General features: G+C 41.3%; 1 protein-coding gene across 1 annotated transcript; it reads right to left on the bottom strand.

Annotated features, from left to right (window-relative positions):
• Positions 1-1,287: 1,287 nt before the first annotated feature.
• Positions 1,288-15,131, bottom strand: IL20RB (interleukin 20 receptor subunit beta). Its single transcript, XM_056335084.1, has 7 exons — positions 15,046-15,131; positions 9,297-9,434; positions 8,393-8,583; positions 6,054-6,178; positions 2,411-2,561; positions 1,962-2,104; positions 1,288-1,413 (listed from the first exon to the last, which is right to left on the bottom strand). The coding sequence occupies exons 1-7, from the start codon at positions 15,129-15,131 to the stop codon at positions 1,288-1,290; spliced, it is 960 nt and encodes a 319-aa protein (XP_056191059.1).
• Between the last annotated feature and the right edge of the window lie 4,450 nt (positions 15,132-19,581).

Below are 19,581 nucleotides of genomic sequence, written 5' to 3'. Positions count from 1 at the left end.
AAATTTAATCTTGACTCCTCAAGGCTCAGACTTGCACAGATTTTCTCACCCTGTAATTTGCTACATATTCAGCAGTACCAATATTATGATTTAACACCAAAGCACTATAGTCCCATATTGTCCAGGCAGAAGCTAGCGAGACAGGAATACAACTGGGCTGCAACGGGAAAGTGAGGTGCTAACCAGGAGCCAGGGCGTGAGCTGCCTCCCCAGAGAACAGAGGTACCAGCAGGCCTGTCACTTCTACTTTTTTCACGGTGCTTCGTTGCCACCTGATGGCCTGATGCAAGGTTGCAAGAATGAAATTTTAAAAGGCACCTTCTTTAAGCGTTGTCTTGCATTTCATTAGATCCACTGATGTCTTCGCAAAAAGCTTTTCAGCTCGAAGTCTTTTCATGCCTTGCTAACGCAGGTCTCTTCTTCACAGGTAATAAATTACTTTCCTTCGAAGTGACAACCATAACTGTAATATGCGCACAAACTATATTTTACTTGTATTTAGAAGGAATTTCTCTTTGTCTTTTGCAATTTCCTTCCTTAAGAGGACAAGATATTTGGAAGATAATGATGTTGTCAGGCCTGGAATGGCTACTAACATTGCAGTGCTGTGATGCTTGATCCATATGTCCTGATATTCCTCTGCTAGCCAAGATAGGCACTCCAGTTGTGACATAGTCAATGACTGGCTTCAGGTGTGGTGTTGAACTACAGGGATGCCCAGCATCCTTCTAAATGAGCCCAGATGCCTTTTAAATGAGCATAGGTCAGGGCCTATAGCTTTAAAAAAAATAATTTCCTACTCATTCCAGCTGATTTAGCCATGTGAGAGGCTCTTACTGGCTGCTTAATTTCTTTTTTTACTGAGGCAAAAATCATGAGGCTGAAATTGTCTGGAAGTAAGAAACTGGGCTCTGCATTTATTGCTCTGGTGAAATCCTGGTGGCTGAAGGGGGGGCTCTGCCTTGGGACCATCGATGTGGCTGACAGAGGTAAAGGGAACATGAGTTAACTCATGTCTGGTCATGGGTATGGATATGAAGGAGAACAGAAACATGCAGTTGTCACCTGTGATCTTCACTTGCTTTTTATGTAGATGGAGGAAGATGCTACAAAGGGGACCACAAGAGGCCACATGCTCATCATACACAACACCTTTGGTTTGCAGCAGCTCTTAGACCTGAAGAAAACCATGTTACTTATTGGCACTCTGAGGAAAGTGGTGGGGGCAAAATTTGGCGGCTCTGCTTAGAAGTTCTGTTCCCACAGGCTGTTTTTTTCTGGGGTGCTCTAAAGTGTTTCTTGAATCCACAGTCGGAGAACTTCTTCTGAGGGCACCACACGCACCATAAGATCACATTGCTCAGCTTCTTCATTGCCGCACAGTACCAGCTGGGTGGGGGGCTCTGGTACTTGCTGTAAAACAAATGCACTTAGGCTGATGAACTGGTCTGTCCATCTTCTACTTTTCCCCACAAACTATTCCTTTCATCCTTCCTGCCACAACTGCCCAGAGATCCAGTGCTCAGGAAGCCACACACACAAAAGCTGCTGCCTGCATTCTCAGTTGAATTGGACAGCACATTTAAGCTGCTGACTTAAACATACTCCTCCTGAGTGCACGAGAAAAGAGGTTGCTTTTGATGATGGTTTCTCCTCACGAAGAAGTTGAGAAGCTCAGTGCTGGTACCTGGGGACATGGAGCAGCACTGCCAGTGACACAGCTGTTTTGTTCAGGTAGCAGCTTGTGAGGCAGGGTCAGTCCATGTCCCCCGAGATGCTTCTCCACAAGCACCAGGAGCATCTTCCCTGTTCAGGGCTCTGGGCCAAAAGCAGTGACAGCTGCGCAGCCAGCTCGTGTGCTGCCTGACCCCTGCAGCACAGGTCATCACGCTGCCTGCCTCATGCTCCTATAATACCCAGCACCCTAAAAACCAATAAAGTATAAAAACCCCACAACTTACCAGTGTGTCTGGCAGGACTGCAAGAGGGCAGCAGGAATACTGAAAGATTTTACTTGTTTTCCAGGTAAGGAAAGGCAGGGCCAAAGCAGCCACAGCAAAGCCAGCAGAGATGAGGGCAGTAACCAGCCACATGGATGTCCCACCTAGAAATAACAGAAGCAGCAAAACTTCTCAGAGAGATTGCTAGGATGAACTACTCAGTGCAGTCAGCCTACACCCTCTGTGACTGCTCTTCCCACCCATCCTGGTGAGATCCTTTGCTAGTACACTCCAGGAAAGGATACCAGTGCAGTGCAGAGGGCTGCACTCCTGAGTCTTCCTTTTTTGCCTCCCCCAAGGAACAAAAGGGCAGCACATTTGCAAACAAGACATGAGATATTGGGTGGAAATGAAAGGAAGAGCTGCTGGGGTATCTGTCTTGGGCAATGGGGAGGAAGGCTGGGTGTTACCTTGTGCCCTCACGCACTGTGTCTGGCTGAAGCTGCTACTTCTGTTGATTGCCTCGACATACGTCTGAGCTTTTACACAATAATCAGGTCCTGCCTCCATGGTGTCCAGATGAACAACTGGGCTGACCTCTTTCACCAGTTTCTGTTGCATCTGCCACAAGCCCAGGGGAGAGAGCATCAGAACATAGAGCAAGGACATAACTGAGGAGTCCTAACATGATGCTAGCCCAGACTTTACTGGGAGAAAAGGAAGGAGCAGCAGGAGATGACAGAGGACTGCGTGAATAAGAGGGGAGAGGGAGAAAAACAGCAAACAAGGAAGCACAGTGGAGTACAGAATGAGACCACATGTGTCTGGAAGGGTAGGAGGGGATGGAAACAAGGGGCTGTGAGCCAAAGAGGCATAATCATGATGTTGGTCCACAACACTGGACCATGACCTACTCCCCTCATGGAAGGGGGGTCTTGATCTTGACTGATCCAAGTTTTTGCTAGGATACCAAAATCATGCTGATGCTAGCATGGTATGATAGGAGTGCCAGAACCATGCTGTGATAGGGGTGTGAGAGCTCTCTCATGACTAGAGCACAGACAGGAGATGGACCAGGCTAGTGAGGAGTGAGTGAATTTGGTGTGTGCAACTATAACACTTCAGCAACCCTTAAACACCATATGAACACCAGTACATCATTTTCTTGTAATAGGACTCCATTAACTGCTAGCAAAATGAAATTGCTACTCCCAGTCTCCTCAGTCATAAGAGACAGATAACAATTAACTAGTTGCTCCTGAATCTTGCTGTGTTGCAGATGCAAAGCCTGCCTCACAGAAGGCCTGATCAGCCTCCAGCACCACACACATATGGACACCTCCAACAAGCCAGTCAGGCTCTCCTGGCAGGGCAAGTCCTTCTTTCCATCAAAATAGCCTTCTCCACTGAAACATGATCTTGAGGGCCATTAGTCTGAGAAGATTTCAACGACAAAATCAGGTCAGCGACTACTTGAGGTGTGTAACCTCTTGCAAAACCTCAAATCAGACATGTCAAATGCAACAGTCATTTAAAAAAAAAATTAAGAGCCCCAGCAGAGAATTGGACATGAACTGACCAGCAAATCTGATGCTTGTGACAGTCCAGTTAGTAGAAAGTATTCTGAAGTTTGGAATTAATGTTTAGGTGGCTAATATATACTGAAGAATAGTTAACATTTCATTCATAAAAAGCAATCACATACAAATCTATATGCTTTTTTCTAAGGTGTCAGAAAGCTCACAGACAAGGTTGATCTCATTTACTTGCATTTCCAAAAGATAGTGAAGAAGATCTATTTCAAAAGCTTATTAAGCTAATAGCCATGGGATAAAAAGACATCGGAGCTCTGAGTGCCCTAACCAGGCTGGAATGGTCCTGACCAGCCCTGTCTGCCTCCCTGTCCTCACTCTCCTGTCCATAGCTCAGGAGCCCCATTTAAGCTCAGCCTAAGACCTTCAGTCCCAGTCTGAGTTATGATGGAAGTATGCCTGTCTCCAGACCTGTCTCCAGCAGGGACCTCGGATATACTTTGTATGTAGCTTGTCTCCAGGGTGGACCCTTAAGCACACTGCAGCCTCATCGTCAAGCCCTGCCTCTGCTCCCATCTCCTTTTGCTCCTGGCTGGGGTCCCTGTAGAGACCCTGGGCCTGGTTTGGCGCTTGCCTTGTCTGGGGCTGGCAATGGACCCTGTTACCAGTACTTGGTTCTGTCCACTGTGGTCACACTCTGTGGGTTTGTGCTTCACTGGGGAGGGCACTGCTTGCACTGGGATCACCCTTTGCTCCTGGCTTGCCTGCTCACAGTGAGCAGCCCTACCCTTGCTGCTTCCTGATACGAGAAAGAGTTCTGTATGCTTAGATTGCTAATCCTTTCTCAGAGTAGAAGTCATGGTGGAGACCCATGCAGATCTGTGATCACCATCATATTGCTACGGATGATCAGGAAGAAAACTGAAAACTGATACATGCTAATGACACTAAAAACACCACTTCAGAATAATAAAGGTGACAGCCATCTGTGAAGAACGGCAGGAGGATCTTGTAAGAAAATGAAAAATGAAATTCAACACAGATAAATGCAAAATGATGCTCATGAGAATTTTACCCCTTTATTTTTACAGTGACTGAACCTTAGTTGAGCATCCCTTATCAGAAACAGGAACCTGGTGTTCAGGTTTCATGGAATAGCTCTGTGGTAGTCACCTATGTTAACAATTACTGGGAAAAGAAAAAGAGTGTGAAGACCTGTTTTGTTTTACGGTGCTAACTTACAGTGCTCCTGCACCTCGAACCGTGCAGGTTTACTCCCAGCCCACCTTGGTAAAGGCAAAAATAGCTAGAAGGGCTTCCACAGTCAACAACTAAGCAATCTGGGAGTCCCTGGCCTGGAAAAAAATAGACAATATAAACCTGTTAGAGTGGTGGGGAAAGCACATAGGGAATAATTGTTTCTCTCCCCGCTAAACCAAGGCTGAGACTGCACAACAGTTAACCTGCAGAACTCCTGACTACAGAAAGGTGTACATAGTAAAAGTTTACATAGCTTGAAAACCAGAACAGATAAATTAATTGAACAAAAATTCATCAAGGGTTATTAATGATACCATGTCTGCCTCAGGAATTTCCTGGAGCTGTCTCTCTGAAATCTCAGAAAATAATCTAAGTGTAATTACACACAGGCTCTCTCCTTATTATCTTCCTTGGTCATATCCATTGTCCACTGGCAGAAGGAAGATGGGGGGTTTTATAGTCCCATGATCTGACTTTATATGGCTGCTTTCATGCTTTTATGTTCTTAGGTGCTATAGAAGCACCAAATTCCCAGGAGAAAAAGAAAAAATATGTCTAGTAAAAACAAGAAGACCTGAATGGAACATAAATTGTCACTGCTTCAGTATTACCCAGGTGTAAGCAATGCCCTCAGCTAAGCAAGTTACAGTTTGCTGTCACAGGCAAGCTGTTTTACAAAAAACTCCCGAGAAAACTTTGTCAGCACCTTAGTGCAACACCTTAATTGTGTGTCCAAATGACATTCAGAGAGGAAAATCAGCATGAACACCTTCCATTCTTGATTTCTGGTTTCTTTCAATAACTGAGGTCCCTGGGGGATTCCTCTTCCCAGAGAAGGAAATGTGGAAAGAAACAAGCTTCCCATGGGGTGTAGAGGAATGAAGGCAGTGGGTTGATTGGCATTGATGGTATGCAGCTGTGGCCTTGCCTCAGAGGCAGTGGGTCGATTGACATGGGTGATGTGCAGCTGTAGCTCATTCCCACTAAGTGGTTAAATAGCCCTGAGGAGCATGGGAGAAGTGGTTGGTTGGAAGAGGAGTGGTGTGGTCTGATCTCTGGAGGAAGGACATACAGCATGGACAGTAGAATCTGCCTGATGGTAAAAGCCTTGTTGTAGCCTACTAGTTTTGAGAGTGTTGCGGCAATGGGAGTAAGAGCAACCCACTGGTAAGTGCAGAGGAATTTGGCACACCTTGACTCCAGGCAGGTCATCCAGCCTCACAGCAGGAGCTTGGACTGGCGAACAAGCCCTGGGCAATGTCTGCATGCTTGCACTCTATAAGTATGTGGGCTCCCTGTTAAACCCAAGGATAAAACTCACCCTACTCTCCTGGCCCTTCTTCCAGTAGAGCACACGGAGCTGAAAAGCAGGCCCCATGTCTTCCAGCTCCACTAGTAAATGATACCCATCTGCTATGACCTTCATCAGAGGTGGGGTCAGGGAAGCTGCCAACACAGAGAGAGCACTGTTATTGCATCACAGGCAACCCTTAAACTGTCTTTTTTTTTTCCTAGCTGGGAGAGGAAGGGAAGCTGCTGTCACGAGCACAGTAATATTAATCTGGAATAATATCTGGTTGCTTCAGTGGGGCAGAAACTTGTCTCTGCTCTACTTCCCAGTATGTCTAGATACAGTAGCAGACTTTGAGCAGAAGGAGGACCATGACTGGCATTGTAAACAGGAGTTTGGTAATAGCTGAGTTGCACAGACCTTGAAAGGTTTGGAATTTCTCCAGTGGAGGAAGTGGCTGGCCTGGAGGTCCTGTGTGATCAACAGCAGCAGAACCAGCTGGGTGACCAGAAGCTGAGGCACCAGATATGGCCAGTTCTGCTCCTGGGCATTAGCTTAGCACTAACATGCAGAACAGGAGCTGTGAAACCACTGCTGCTTCATGGGAATTTTGGCAGTTATTCAAAGGTGAAGGAAAAAGCAATATGAGCCTCAGGATAACTCTGGCAGTTCACATGAATCCTAATTATCTTTCAGCATCTACATAGTTTTGAAAAGACCTGAGCTGGTGACCTGCTATGACTTAAGTTTTTGTAAATGCATGCAAGTAAATCTGTAGATGATTTGCTTCACGCTTACTTTGATATTCAAAACTTGCTTCAATCTGGGATTCTGTTGCAAGGAGTATTAGTGAAACAATCAGAATCAATCAAGCATGGATGAAACTACACACTGTATGTTTGTGAATTGGGAACCAAGGCAGTATGGAGGTCATATTTGCACTCCTTATCTATGCCACTCTTCACCACTCTGTTGTAGGTGAAACCGGTTTCAACCTTGCTTTCAAGAAAGGAGGGAGAGCAATATATAGCCACATACAGAAGAGATGTTCTTAACAGAATTTGCTTTTGCATCCAGTGAATTGTCATTAATACTAAGCAATATGAAAACATAAAATCAAAGTATGTTCATAAGTGTGTCACATATGGGAGGCCTGTAAAACTATTTTATACTTTTAAATTAAAAGCTGAGCATCTGCTTGATGCTATGACTCAAAATTTTGAAAAGTGGTAACATTTGCAGGTTAACAACAAATATCAGGCTAATGTATTGACAAATGGACATTGCAAGATGCCACTACTAACCAAACAGGAGCGTTTATATTTATCTCTGTGCTGGCACACTGAATACCAACTAACTATTTGAATTTTGATAAAAGAAGAAGACCAACTAAATTGTTGGTTTTAGAAAGAACCTTTACAAGTGTTTTCCATGTGTTATCATATTTCATGTGTCTCTACACCTAAGGTTTGACACTGGAGCTATTTAGTCTAGAAGTACCGTGGGCTATGCTGATGCCCTGACTGTCTATGAACCACATACAGAACCTGTGGGCTGAGCTTTGAATTCCTGAGTTTCTCTCAGACTTCTTCCTTGGCTAAAACTGATGACTGCTGCTCATCCCAGACTGAGTTGCACTCCAATAGTGACCTCAACAGAGGTTTTCCACCACAGTTTTCAGCTGACCGCATGGCAGAGAACAGAGGTAATGATTCCAGAGAAACACTGGAAATAATATGCTGATTTTAGGCTGCAACATGCTCCTTGGGTTGAGCTGGGCGCGAAGCTCTGCCTGGAGCTAGAAGGATGTGGAGAAAATACCCTACACTGCTAGGACTGCAGCAATGCTGTGATTTGTTTTTCTTTCCTCTTCTGAGGTTACTTCATAGATCTGACAACATAGGAGGAGGAAATCATGTCTGGAAGTGAGAAGGTTTCCAGGACAGCATGAGGCAGATGGTTGACTTTCTAGAGTGAGTGCTTCCATAGGATCAAGTTCTGGATCTTCAGAACTGACTAGGTGACATGGAATAGATGGAGCATTGACAGCAACCGTAATTGATCAGGACCCTTCAAAATTGGAGGCAAGAATGGCCAACTTGCCAAAAGAAATGTCTGGAGTAGTCTTCCCTATCATTGAAGCCCTTGAAATTCAAGCCCTGCCTCAGGAGGAACTCATGTCCAAGAACACAGTGTAGCTGTCTAAGAGTGAAACCCAGTGGGGCGCGAGAGGAGCTGAGTAGGCTGTGCTCTGTGTGTTTATGGGCTTTGTGACATGCACAGTACACACACATGCACATGAGCAATCCCTCAACACTGAACTCTGATTAACATGACTAATGTAGCTGAAGCCAAATAGCAGAACTCACTTGTGATGCGATTGAAGAAACCTTTCAGGGTGCCCCACTCTGATCTTCTAGCATCAACATCTGCCCTTACACGCAGGTTATAGGCCACAGTGGCTGAAATATCTTCTGTGATGTTACACACTGTGGCTGTGATGAGTGAACATTCACAGATCGGAATCCAGCTCTCATTGGCATACTCGCGTTCATATTCACTGAGGAAAGGAAAAGAAAGCAGACAGACAACAGTCTGATGAGAGATCTATCTGTGACATAGGCTAAGGCTGCTTGCTAGTTCTTTCCAGGTAAAACCAGTACTGGGATACATTGGGACTGGAACGCCAGGAGTGTGTGAAACCAGTATGGGTGTGTTTTAGATCTTATCTAGATAAAATCTCCCAGAAACAGCTTGTTCATGAGCCAAATGCAGCGTGATATTGTAGGAGGTGGGGATAGCAAACGCAGTGTCGATGCATCAAATCCTGCCCACTCACTTGACTTGATCATCCCTGGTAAAACAGAATTCCAAAACCATACTGTGATACAAGTCATAGCTCAAGATGTGTCAGAAACCTCCTGTAATGTGTGCTAAATGTTTAAAAGATTAACACTCAATAAATCTCAAATGTTTTCTCTTCTCTCTTTTAAGTAAACTGTTGCTAATCTTCCTACCTTTTTAAATCTTTGGACAGAGACTGTTTTCATATGTGGGCTTAATGCAATTTTAGGTATCTATTAATCTGTAAACAGTCTCAGAATAGGAGCAAAAGGACACCACACCTCCCCAGCTTGTGAGCAACAGTGCTGGAGTATATAGCTTCTCTTATGCCTGTGAACTGAACAGTGCTCAAGACATCCTAACAGTGCAGGATTTTTAGTCTATGTAAACAGTGTTCAAAGAGCAAAGAAGAAAAAACCCAGAAGTTACCCCTGAAACTCCACAGAGTATCTCACAGTTTCTCCCTGGATGATCACAGGACTCCAAGTTAAGAAGTGTTTCATGTTGGTAGAAAGAATAGAGATATTCTGAGGTGTTGGCAACAAAGCATCTTCACCTAAAATTCCCAGTAAAAGAAAAGAAAGAAAAAAGGTATATGAATGTACTACAAAAAAAGCTTAGAAGAACAGTGCAAAACTGTGTTTTGCATCAGAAGTACACACTCTCCATTTCACTACTTGTTACTTCAGTGTTTGAAAGGGTTTTGCAAAGAAGAAATGACAACCAAAGAGGAAATGACAAAGCAATTAGGCTGGCACTGCTTACAGAAAGGCAAAGCATGCCTTTTCATTATTTCAGTTTTTCATATCAGCAAAACACTGCAAAAAAAGTCAAGCTTTTATAAAGCTATCCAATTCAATTTAATGAAGTCAAGTAACAGTTATGCTATTGCACTCTATAGACTGTTTCACTGGATGTTATGGTTTGAAAAGTGCCATTTCTTTCCAGACTTGACTGGGTTGGACACTGTAGAAGATCCTAGCTCTGGCACAGTTTTTTTCATGTTGCAGGATTCTAATAATGTAAGTGCTTGCAGACTGCAATCAAAGCACCTCTTAATGGAATAGATGTATTCAATGGACTATAAATGAAATTACTACATTATTCTGAGATGGTCAAAACATAAGTATGGGTTAGTACCTACAGTGTAGTTAATTTTATCCTATGGCATCTTAACATAAAATCCTTAGCAGTGTTTGGACCAAAGCACAGAAGGCAGGATTCCCCATGGGCACACCCTGCACTACACTATGGGAACAGAGTTATCTCTGTTCTGCCACTTTCCAGTCCCAAGAAAATTATGTTTTCTCTGCTCAGCATGGAATGGTTCCCAAGGAATCACCAGAAGGGAGGAACGGATGGAGCAGGTTAACCAACCCAGCATAGCAGTGGTCATTTCAACAATCTCCTAGAAACACTGTAACTGTTCTTTCACAATATATGTAGGTTACCTAAAGATTATTTCCTAAGATTTTTTAAAAAATTATGTCTATTTCACTTAAAGACTAATGGAAAATAGACCTTGCTAAGTGTTATCAAGAAGAGGGTGTCTTTTAAGCTGTGTTTACAAAATTAACTATTTAATGTCAGTTGTTTTACTCAGGATCGAAACCAGGTTGACAAGTCCATGAACAATGTTTTCATCATGATTATTCTTTTAAAGCATTGGAACAACATTGGTCCTTTTTCTGCCCTTAGAATATTCCCTGTATTCGTATCTTTATAAAATCACTAATGATGTGGAGAATCTTGATGCCAACCCTTTTAATGATTCTTTGGCATAAGTTATATGGATATGTTGACACAAAGCTCAGCTGTTATTTAAATTAGAAGCCAGATATCTCTGGGATGAGCAGCTTTCCTCTCCTTGCCATTTAGATAATGGAAGAGTCACTGTCTGCCATATCAGCAGTTCTATTGTTTCTGGCTGGTTGAGGGTCCATGCCAGGGTCAAGGCACGTTTTGTCTTAAAAAAAAGTATTGACTTTCACTCTGCAGCTTAAACACCCATTTGGTCTCTTATATTGTCCATGCTTCTCAACATTTAGATTGTTTGCTACTACTTTTCTGACCCCTGGAAATGTTCAAGGCCAGGTTGGATGAGCAACTTGCTCTAGTGGAAGGTGTCCCTGCTCATGGCAGGGTGGTTGAACTAGACTACCTTTAAGGTCCCTTCCAGCCCAAACCATTCTGTGATTCTATGGTATTTTTTCCTTGTACTCTTGGTTCCCATGTTAATTTGGGGAGTTGGCATACCTAAGTGTGTGAATTCTGCAACGGACTTCAATTACATGAACAGACACTAATTTTTCCACATGACTCATGCACACAATGATGTTCCAGGTCTGAACAGGGGTGAACTGCACTGGAGTGTTTCCAAATTTTGAAGTTCTTGACTTTAGGACTTTTTGGATATATATTTTTTTTTTGTGCTCAATAGTACTGAGCTTACTAAGTAAGCTTATTAAACTGCCTAGAAACCAGTTTTAAAAGCAGAAGATAGTTCTGATTTGGATTATTCTCCTTTTAATGGCTCAAAAATTATTTTCTATCTGGTTGAGACCAATATTCATTTCCTGGCTATGCCTGGCTTAGTACACTGTTTGCCTGGTTTGCTGGCAAAACCAGTGACTCTCCTGTTGGCACAGTGAGATCTGTTGCATCACTTCAGCGGAACCACAGAAGCTCAGATACAGACACTAAGATTTCTTCCTTTCATTAGAAAAAACTCTGGGCCTAATGAAAGTGCCGTGGACCTGTATAAAAAAAAATTCACTGGTTTAAGTTTCTGATTGTTCTTAATAGATTCAGGATGGGCACAAATTCTGCTACTTGTAAGAACTCTTTTCCAAGAGAAATAAGATATAAAACCCTAATACTTGTGTGTGTTTGCTGATTTTTACAGGGCCACGTATGTTCTGTGGCAGAACCACAGCACACAGCAGCTGTTCATTCAGTACCATGGAGTGTTTGCAATTTAGTGACAGAAAACAAGTCTCCAGCACTGCAGGTAAGATGGTAGTGATGAGGTATAGTGTTATGGACAAACAGTTCACATCAACAGTGCACTACTTTGGACATCTGCCTTCAGATGAGGGGAGCTGCATCCTTAGAGGAAGTTATTATTTACCTTCCATAATCAAACAATATAGAAAGAGGTATCTGGGCATAAGTATACATATGTATGCAAGTGTAGCTTATATATGTATATATATGAGTATAAAATTTTGTGCTTAGTAAGTTAAATAATTAAATAACAAATACACTAGAGTGAAACTTACGATTCAGCTTTAGTATGGCTCACTCGATTGTACGTATAGAGATGTTTGTAACTGCATAACCATGCCCTACTGCAAACACAATGGCCAGACCTCAGGACTAAATCAAAAAGGTGTGAAGCTAAAACCTGAGATCTTTTCAGCCAGTACACCAATGAAATGGGGTCCCTAACCGTTAAAAGAAAAAATGCACTTCCCTGCTTTCTGCCTGGGACCCAGAGCTATGCTGAAAGCTGTAGTTTGGAAGAGAGGTTCGTGCTTTTCCAAAATACTGTTGGTACAGACATAATGCATCCTGTGTCATATCCAAATAAATTGTATTTGTGGTTTCTCCAATCTGTCTGTTGCAACAGCCCACAAAATGATTGCAAGCAAATACATGTTTAACACTGGGAGAAAAGGCAATTCAGGTTTTATAAACAGGGAAAGCACTGAGTATAAACGGTGAAGTATGTTGCTTCAGTACTAAAATACTCCATTAACTCTGGTCTATACATACTGAAGGGGAAAGAGACAGCAATCATATGAAGTGCAGGAGACAACTGAACAGAGAGAGCAGGCAGGACCCAGAAAGCTGTTAGCCCAAGGCTGCATGCCAGTTCCACTTTATTTTGGATTCACAAGCAATATGTAAATAGCCTCACAGGAAAAAACAAACTGGTGTCTTTCAAGTCATACTACTTTAACTCCTAACATGTCCATTCATGCCAGAGAAAAGACATGTCCAGATTTTCTCTGTAAATAGCATTTTTGCCTCCTACCCTATCAGCAGTATATTTCATTTACTTTGTGACGCGAAGAATGGGTTCCAGTTTAGAATGGTGATGACCTCTTTTGTTTAATGTTTTTCTACTCTGTCTGAAAGAATTTACATTTAAAAAAAAAAAAAGATCAAGTCCAGTACATTCTTTTTTTTCAGTTTAAAATACCTTAAATAAACTCTATTAAAATTTCATTGCTCTGGGACAGGTATTGATACCGTTCTTTCTCTGTAAATACAGAACCCAATAATCTTTCATCACTACTACTTGATCATTACTTGCTGTTACTTCATCACTACTATCACCACTACTTACTGTTAAATGTAAGTGAACACTGCAAAAATATTAATAAAATTACCTCTTTATTCATAATAGCCTCTCCTTTCTGGGGCTCAACAAACACAAGAAGATACAGTAACTCCAGAATCAGTGTTGCATACCATTCAGAAGTACTTCAGCTCATCTGTACTTTTTCTGGCACGACCCTTAAACTTTTATATACAGGGCTGAGAAATCCCTCCTTACTGCTGTGTTAGTAAGTATTGCCTTTTAACTTCCAAGCATTGTGTCATTTAATCTCCTTTTTCTAATCTGGAGGACAACAGTCACTAGCTTCTTGTATCTTTGAGCACTGTCTGCCTCTGCATTTGAGGAAATTCCAGTGAAGAGGAAAATGACAAGAGAATTCTGCACTCTATTGGTGACAAGAAAACAGAGTAATGTCTGTAACACCACAAAAAGCTAAAGGAATTTCTTTGTAAGCTAAATGGTGACAATTTCAGACAACAGTAGTAAATTATGCTAAACCATCTCTTTGGCTGTAAATCTAACCTGAGGGCTCTGGGAATATCCCCTCCCCCATTTGCCACCTGCACAAACTGACTGCAAAAGGCAAGACCCCAGGGCATACCCCCCTTGACTGTTTTTCTCCCCAGCACCCGGGATGCAAAGCCTGGACTCCCAGGCTAGCCAGGAACACCCTCTTAACCTGCTGTCTGCTCTGTGCAACTGCAGGGCAGATTTAGATGTAAATAATCACACGATGTTCTTTGCTCAAAAAGGACACTAGGACACAAATTTTCATATTTCAGGTCAAGACCAAGAAAATGGGGGGCACAATATCAGCTATCCCACCTTTCTTTCCTACTGTTCAGTGTAGAAGACAAAATTGGATGTGTCTGCAGCTAAGCAAGGCTGGCAGTCACTACACACAGCAGAAACATCACAAACTAGCCAGACCTGAAACAAAAATACAGTAAAAACAAACCCAGATTTCTTTAAAGAATACTTGCCCAGCTTTGCCATCTTTTAAAAAAAACATTTGTCATAATCTTTCCTATTCCATAGAATAAACTTTCAGAGCATATGCAACCTGGTGCTGAGTCAGTGGTTTCCGTAGCTAGCAACTAAGAACTATAAACAATTACCTAAATTGTTTTGCTGGCCAAGGAAGCTATGCAACTATTTTTTCTGAGGCAGAGAACAAAATGGAGCAAGACACAATGTGAATTCAGGAGCTAAGATGGCACATTTAGAAAGGTGGAACTGAGAAAAATCTGAGCACAGTGGCAAGCCATGTTTGCTTTCTAGAGGACTGGCAAAACCACCAAAGTGTCGTCAGGAGATCTGAAGCTAAACTCCTTCTAGAAAAGCCTAGTATTTACTTGGGGAAGATCACAAATTATACAGCCTCCTTCCATGGTGAAGGAGACCCTCACTGAACATTTTTGAGCTATTAATTAACACTTCACACCCTTCCTCTCTGACCCTGCATCCACTCCACAGGCAGGGCATACCCTGTGTTCAAAGAGATCAGCATTTGAAAGAGGACTTTAAAGTTCAGCTTCCCACAGAACAGCAAAAGAGCAGAGAAAAATACAGTGTCAGTAAGATAATTTCCTTCAAACTGAAACTCCCATTTAGATTTCAGAATTGACTTGCATAACATAGAACTTATGGATTGTCTTTTTCTAGTATTAATTTTAGACAAAGGATTAAAATGCAAGATCACCTGACCTCATACTATTTGGTTTAAGTTTTGTAGAGGCATTTTTAACAAAAGGACAAAACCCTTTTTGTTTCTCACAACCCCTTTGCCTTCTGACTTAAGTCAACTGAAGATATTTTAGCCATTTACCTGTGAGATTTGGTGCAATCAGAGCGCAGAGGAAGAAGCAGATGTGCTTTAATGACATTTTGCTCACTCTTGTTGCCTTTTTCCACATTCATACCCTGTTGCACAGCTCAGAAATTTCCCCTCCTGGATAGGGAGCCCTATCTGAGCCAGCCATGATGTGAGCGAAGTGAAGACTCCAGGGGAATATTGCAAACCACAGCTTCTCTGCCTGCCTGCACCAATGCCAAAGACACACACACATTGTTTGTAAGGGTGTAGTTCCAGGGAGTGCCCAGGTAATCTGATGCCAGCGTTTCTTTACAGGTCTGTGCAACTGCTCAATTAGATGTCATGACTTTGTTTCACTTAGCAATTACGTGTATTAAAGATGTTTTAAGGAGGAAACAGGATTCATTCGACATTTCCATGTAGCTTATATAGCTGTAAATGCTCGTTTACATAGTTTCAGTAAGAAACTATGGGTAAATTCCAACAGTTGCCTACTTTGGAGGTATTCTGGATTATTTTGCTCATACAAATCAATCCAACATGCTGCAAAACTATATTTGGGTGGTCAGTTTAGACAGTTTACCATCAGCATCACAATCACTGGCTGAGGAGGACAGAAATGAGATTCTGTTGCATAAAATTTGATTAACACTAGTTTGATGATACTCAAAATCTACATCCAGAAAAAAAAGAGACTGTACAGCCTTTGACATGGTGCTTCAAGTTAACCACCAGCTTAACCTTGCAAGGAAATAGTGGAAAACTGGACAGAAGGGAAACTGGCAGAATATGTAAACAGAGTTGAGCTTTTGGTATGTTTGAGACAAATGAGGACCCCTAAAATAAATTGGCAATAAATTGGTTTATTAATGTTTGGGTAGGCTTGGCTTTGCAAGTGAAAATCAGCAAAAGAAAGACAAAGACATACTGAGAAACTGGAATTTGCCATGGAGTTTTAACAATTTTTCTAGCTGCTCATGAGGAAAAAAAGCTGCCACTACCAAGAAAAGGAAAAATTGATTGCCTTAGGGTCTGTGAGTGTAGTTCTGTTTCTAATACGTGTGATTGAACAGGGGAACTCTAAAATAGGTCATGACATTTGCCAAACATATTTGCAACAATGATCATTCAGTTTGCAAAACTGAGGAAATCAACAGTAATGCAGAAGGTAAAGAAAACAGTTCAATCGTTTGCTACTATTCTGAAAAAAAAAACAACCAAAAATAAATTGCTCAAACCCCAGAAGGCCGTTTACAAACATAAGGCTTGCTGATAGATATGCCAACATTTCCTAAGGGAATACCCAAATTAGAAGGATATCAAAGCAAAATATGTACAGCTGGTTGGTTTGTTTACATTCTTAGTAAATCACAACAAGTTTAGCTGTAAGGTTAGCTGTTGTGTGTAACAGATTTGCTAGGTGAGTGGAAAGCACAGAACCAGTTAAGAAAGCTTGAGAAAAAAATAAGTATGTTGGGGAAGAAGTAGTTACCAAGTTGAGCTATGCATAAAGCGCAGCGTGGACTAACACACCCAAGCATCAGCATAAATAAGCTGCTGAGCTTCCTGCTGCTGGTAAATAAACTATGTTGATCTGGCTGAATCAGATGTGTCTGTATTGCACTTCAGTGGCATACCAACTACTGCTGTTGTTTACGAGCAGGAACAAGGCTGACAGAAGAAAATAAATGACTAGAGGGAGAAGTACTATATTAAAGCACAATTTTAAGTTCTTCAAAGAGAAATTATAGCACTACCTGAAAGAAACTCCTGGCTGTGGTTAAATCTAGAAAAGATTGTCAAAGCTCTTTATTGGGAAGAAGTTTCATCAAGACAGACAATACATCCTTGAAATAGCCCTTTAAATTCAGGAGTCTCGAAAGATAACTTTAGTACTGGCTGAAAAAAACTGCAGTGCTGTGCTTTCACAGATGCTTATGGGCTCAGGCGTACAGGTAATAAGAAGCTTTCTCCAAACTGGGACACTAAGTGCAAATATTGCCTTAAGTGGAAAAACAGGAATTAAGTGCTCAATGAAATGAGCATGCTTAGAAAGAGATAGTCATGTCCTGTTTCCCATAATTAGTCAAACAGCAAAACTATCTGTTTTATCCGTCCAACTCTCTCCCAAGACTCTCATCTCTACTTTTTCAATGCTTCCAATTATGTAGGTATTAATTTAGTCCTTCCATTGAATGGCAATCTATAATACAGACAAGATGAGTACAAGAGCTGCTGCTGTAGTACTCAAAATTACCTTAGCTCAATGCCTGATTTTCTCCTTTGGTTTTTCAACTAGCATTTTCTCTATAGGTATTAGAGACCCAGAATGGGACAAAGGATGATATCTCAAGAGTTTACACATCAGTAGATATGTGGATCCTGTCAATGGGCTAAGCTAAATAATTATGTTTAAAAATAGGGCCAAAAGCTCTAAATGTCATGTTTATGTTCAGATGATCATTAGCAAACACTTGATCTCCTTTGTTAAAATGTATGGAATTCCTAAAATCAGAGTGAAACAAAACAGAACACTCATTCATATTTATTTAATGCTTCCAATCGCAAAGGAACTCGTAGGCTTAATTTCACATGCAATGGTTTATTAATCCTTCACTGAAACTGCTTCTATGTATCTAGCGAAGTCTAGCTGGCATCTAACAATACATAGCAGCGTACACACAAGTGTATAGGAGGGAGGGAAAATTTAGTTAGATGCTGAATTTGGACAGGCTGTAACTTTCATAGGAAATGTGAGAAATAGTATGTAGGTTCAAGAATGTACTTCAGTGTTCTGGTATTGAAGCATTAGGCTGCACACACTCAGCGTTGACCATTTTTCTCTTGGTGCTCTGCAAAAGTTTTCCTAAAACCTACATCAGAAGGAACCTATGTCTATTTTAAAACAGAGTAACTTTGAATAATCATACTGGCAGTTCACTCTGTGCTAATAGACAGACCATGGCTTGGCTTGTGCTGCAGAGTAAGTGACGCCTTATGCTCCTAAGCCTGTGGCTTTTAAGGTCAGGAAGGGAGCTGCTTGTGGTGGTACAGCATGCCAGCTAGGAAAGCTTTAGCTCTGCTCTTCCAGTTTATTTGCAGAGTTCTGCAGACACAATTGTAAATTGTATCAAGACATCTGGGAAAAGCGACTTCCTATGAAGTGAAGTAGGAAACAGGGACTTTGAAGAAGCAAATACGTCATGCTCAGGGTTCAAAGCAAACCCACAAATGAACAATCTGAGCTTAATACCAGAATGCTGTGATAACCAAGTGAAAAATTAAGGGAAATAGTGGTTCTAGCCAATCCTTGCAATTTGATTTGTACAATGTGCTGTTTTGGCCTGATTCTCAAACAACTTGGATTTCATTATTATTAAGTGTTTTATCATAATATGCAGAAGAACTGACTTTCAAGACCCTCAAAACAAAAAATTATGTTGTTAAAATGTCTGTAGTAATCTATTACAGAAAATTGCTTTTTACCCCTTCACAAATATTACATTACAATATACAAAAGTATGGGTATAGGAGGAAGGGGAAATTAGCTGTGAAGTACAGAAAGGGTGAGAGACAGTGTATGCTAAATGTTCCTGCGGTCAACAAGACAATAAAGGGTCAACAGGATTTAGGAATTGCTTCAGTGACCACTAAATGTCACTGTTGCTCCACAAAATGGCTGCAGGCACCTTATTTTGTCAAAGATAACTTCTAAAGACAAAAAATCTTTGGAAGCTATAATACATACTTGTGAATGTATTTGTGTTACTTCTAGATGAGACCTATCCTCAGCTAATGCAGCTAAGAAAGAATATTAACTTTAGAAAAACAGGTACTTTGTTAACCCTGTCCACAAGATTTTATTTATTTTTTTTTCTTAAAAAACCTTGCTATCTGGTATGCTTTCTAGAACCATAAATAGAGAAAACCTAGTGTATTAATTTTTTTGGGTTTTGTCAAAATTCAGTAGGAGTAAGAGAGGCAAAATAAGGTACCATTATAGAAGAAAAAAATTGGTGGAACGTATTATAGAAATCTCTAACAGATACATCCAGCAATTCAGTGCCAAAAGATAATCTGGAAGTCTTGACTTTGGAAACAAGCTTAATGTATATTCTACTGAGGATTAATATTTTCCTCTTTGAAAAAAGTATCTCTGGGTTAGATGAATGCTTAAATAATTCAAGCTGGTCCAAGAATCTCAAGCACAAGTGAACAAGAGAGTCTTGCCAAAGACACAACAGAGCTACGGTTAACAAAGAAGATACCTTCTTGCTATAGGGTGAGCCATTTTTGAGTTTTGCTGTGTATATAGCAGTTGCTTTTCATGAATTCCATCTTAGATTTTCCAGAAGTAAGGAAATAAGGAAAGAGAGTGTAGGTTAGAGGAAATTGAGTGTAGAAGGATTTTAAGAAAAAATGACTTAACAGGAGAGAAGTAAGCATGTTTTGAAATATCTATGCAGGTGTAGGAGCCAAATTGCAGTATTAAAAGCCTCTTAGACTTCAGAGAATATATGTAAGTATTCAGCTAAGGGACAATTCTTATT

The sequence above is a fragment of the Falco biarmicus genome, chromosome 4 (genome assembly GCF_023638135.1).
Source record: "Falco biarmicus isolate bFalBia1 chromosome 4, bFalBia1.pri, whole genome shotgun sequence".
Lineage (NCBI taxonomy): Eukaryota > Metazoa > Chordata > Aves > Falconiformes > Falconidae > Falco > Falco biarmicus.
This window is presented reverse-complemented; position numbering and strand designations above follow the sequence as displayed.

What these genes read in the sequence shown, in the direction of transcription:
- IL20RB (XM_056335084.1), bottom strand. Translation starts at nt 15,131, where the DNA reads ATGTGGAAAAAGGCAACAAGAGTGAGCAAAATGTCATTAAAGCACATC. An exon ending in CTGATTGCACCAAATCTCAC is followed by an intron (nt 9,435 to 15,045) that starts AGGTAAATGGCT and finishes TTTTCTTTTACT; the next exon opens with GGGAATTTTAGGTGAAGATG. An exon ending in ACAGTGCGTGAGGGCACAAG is followed by an intron (nt 2,105 to 2,410) that starts GTAACACCCAGC and finishes TGTTATTTCTAG; the next exon opens with GTGGGACATCCATGTGGCTG.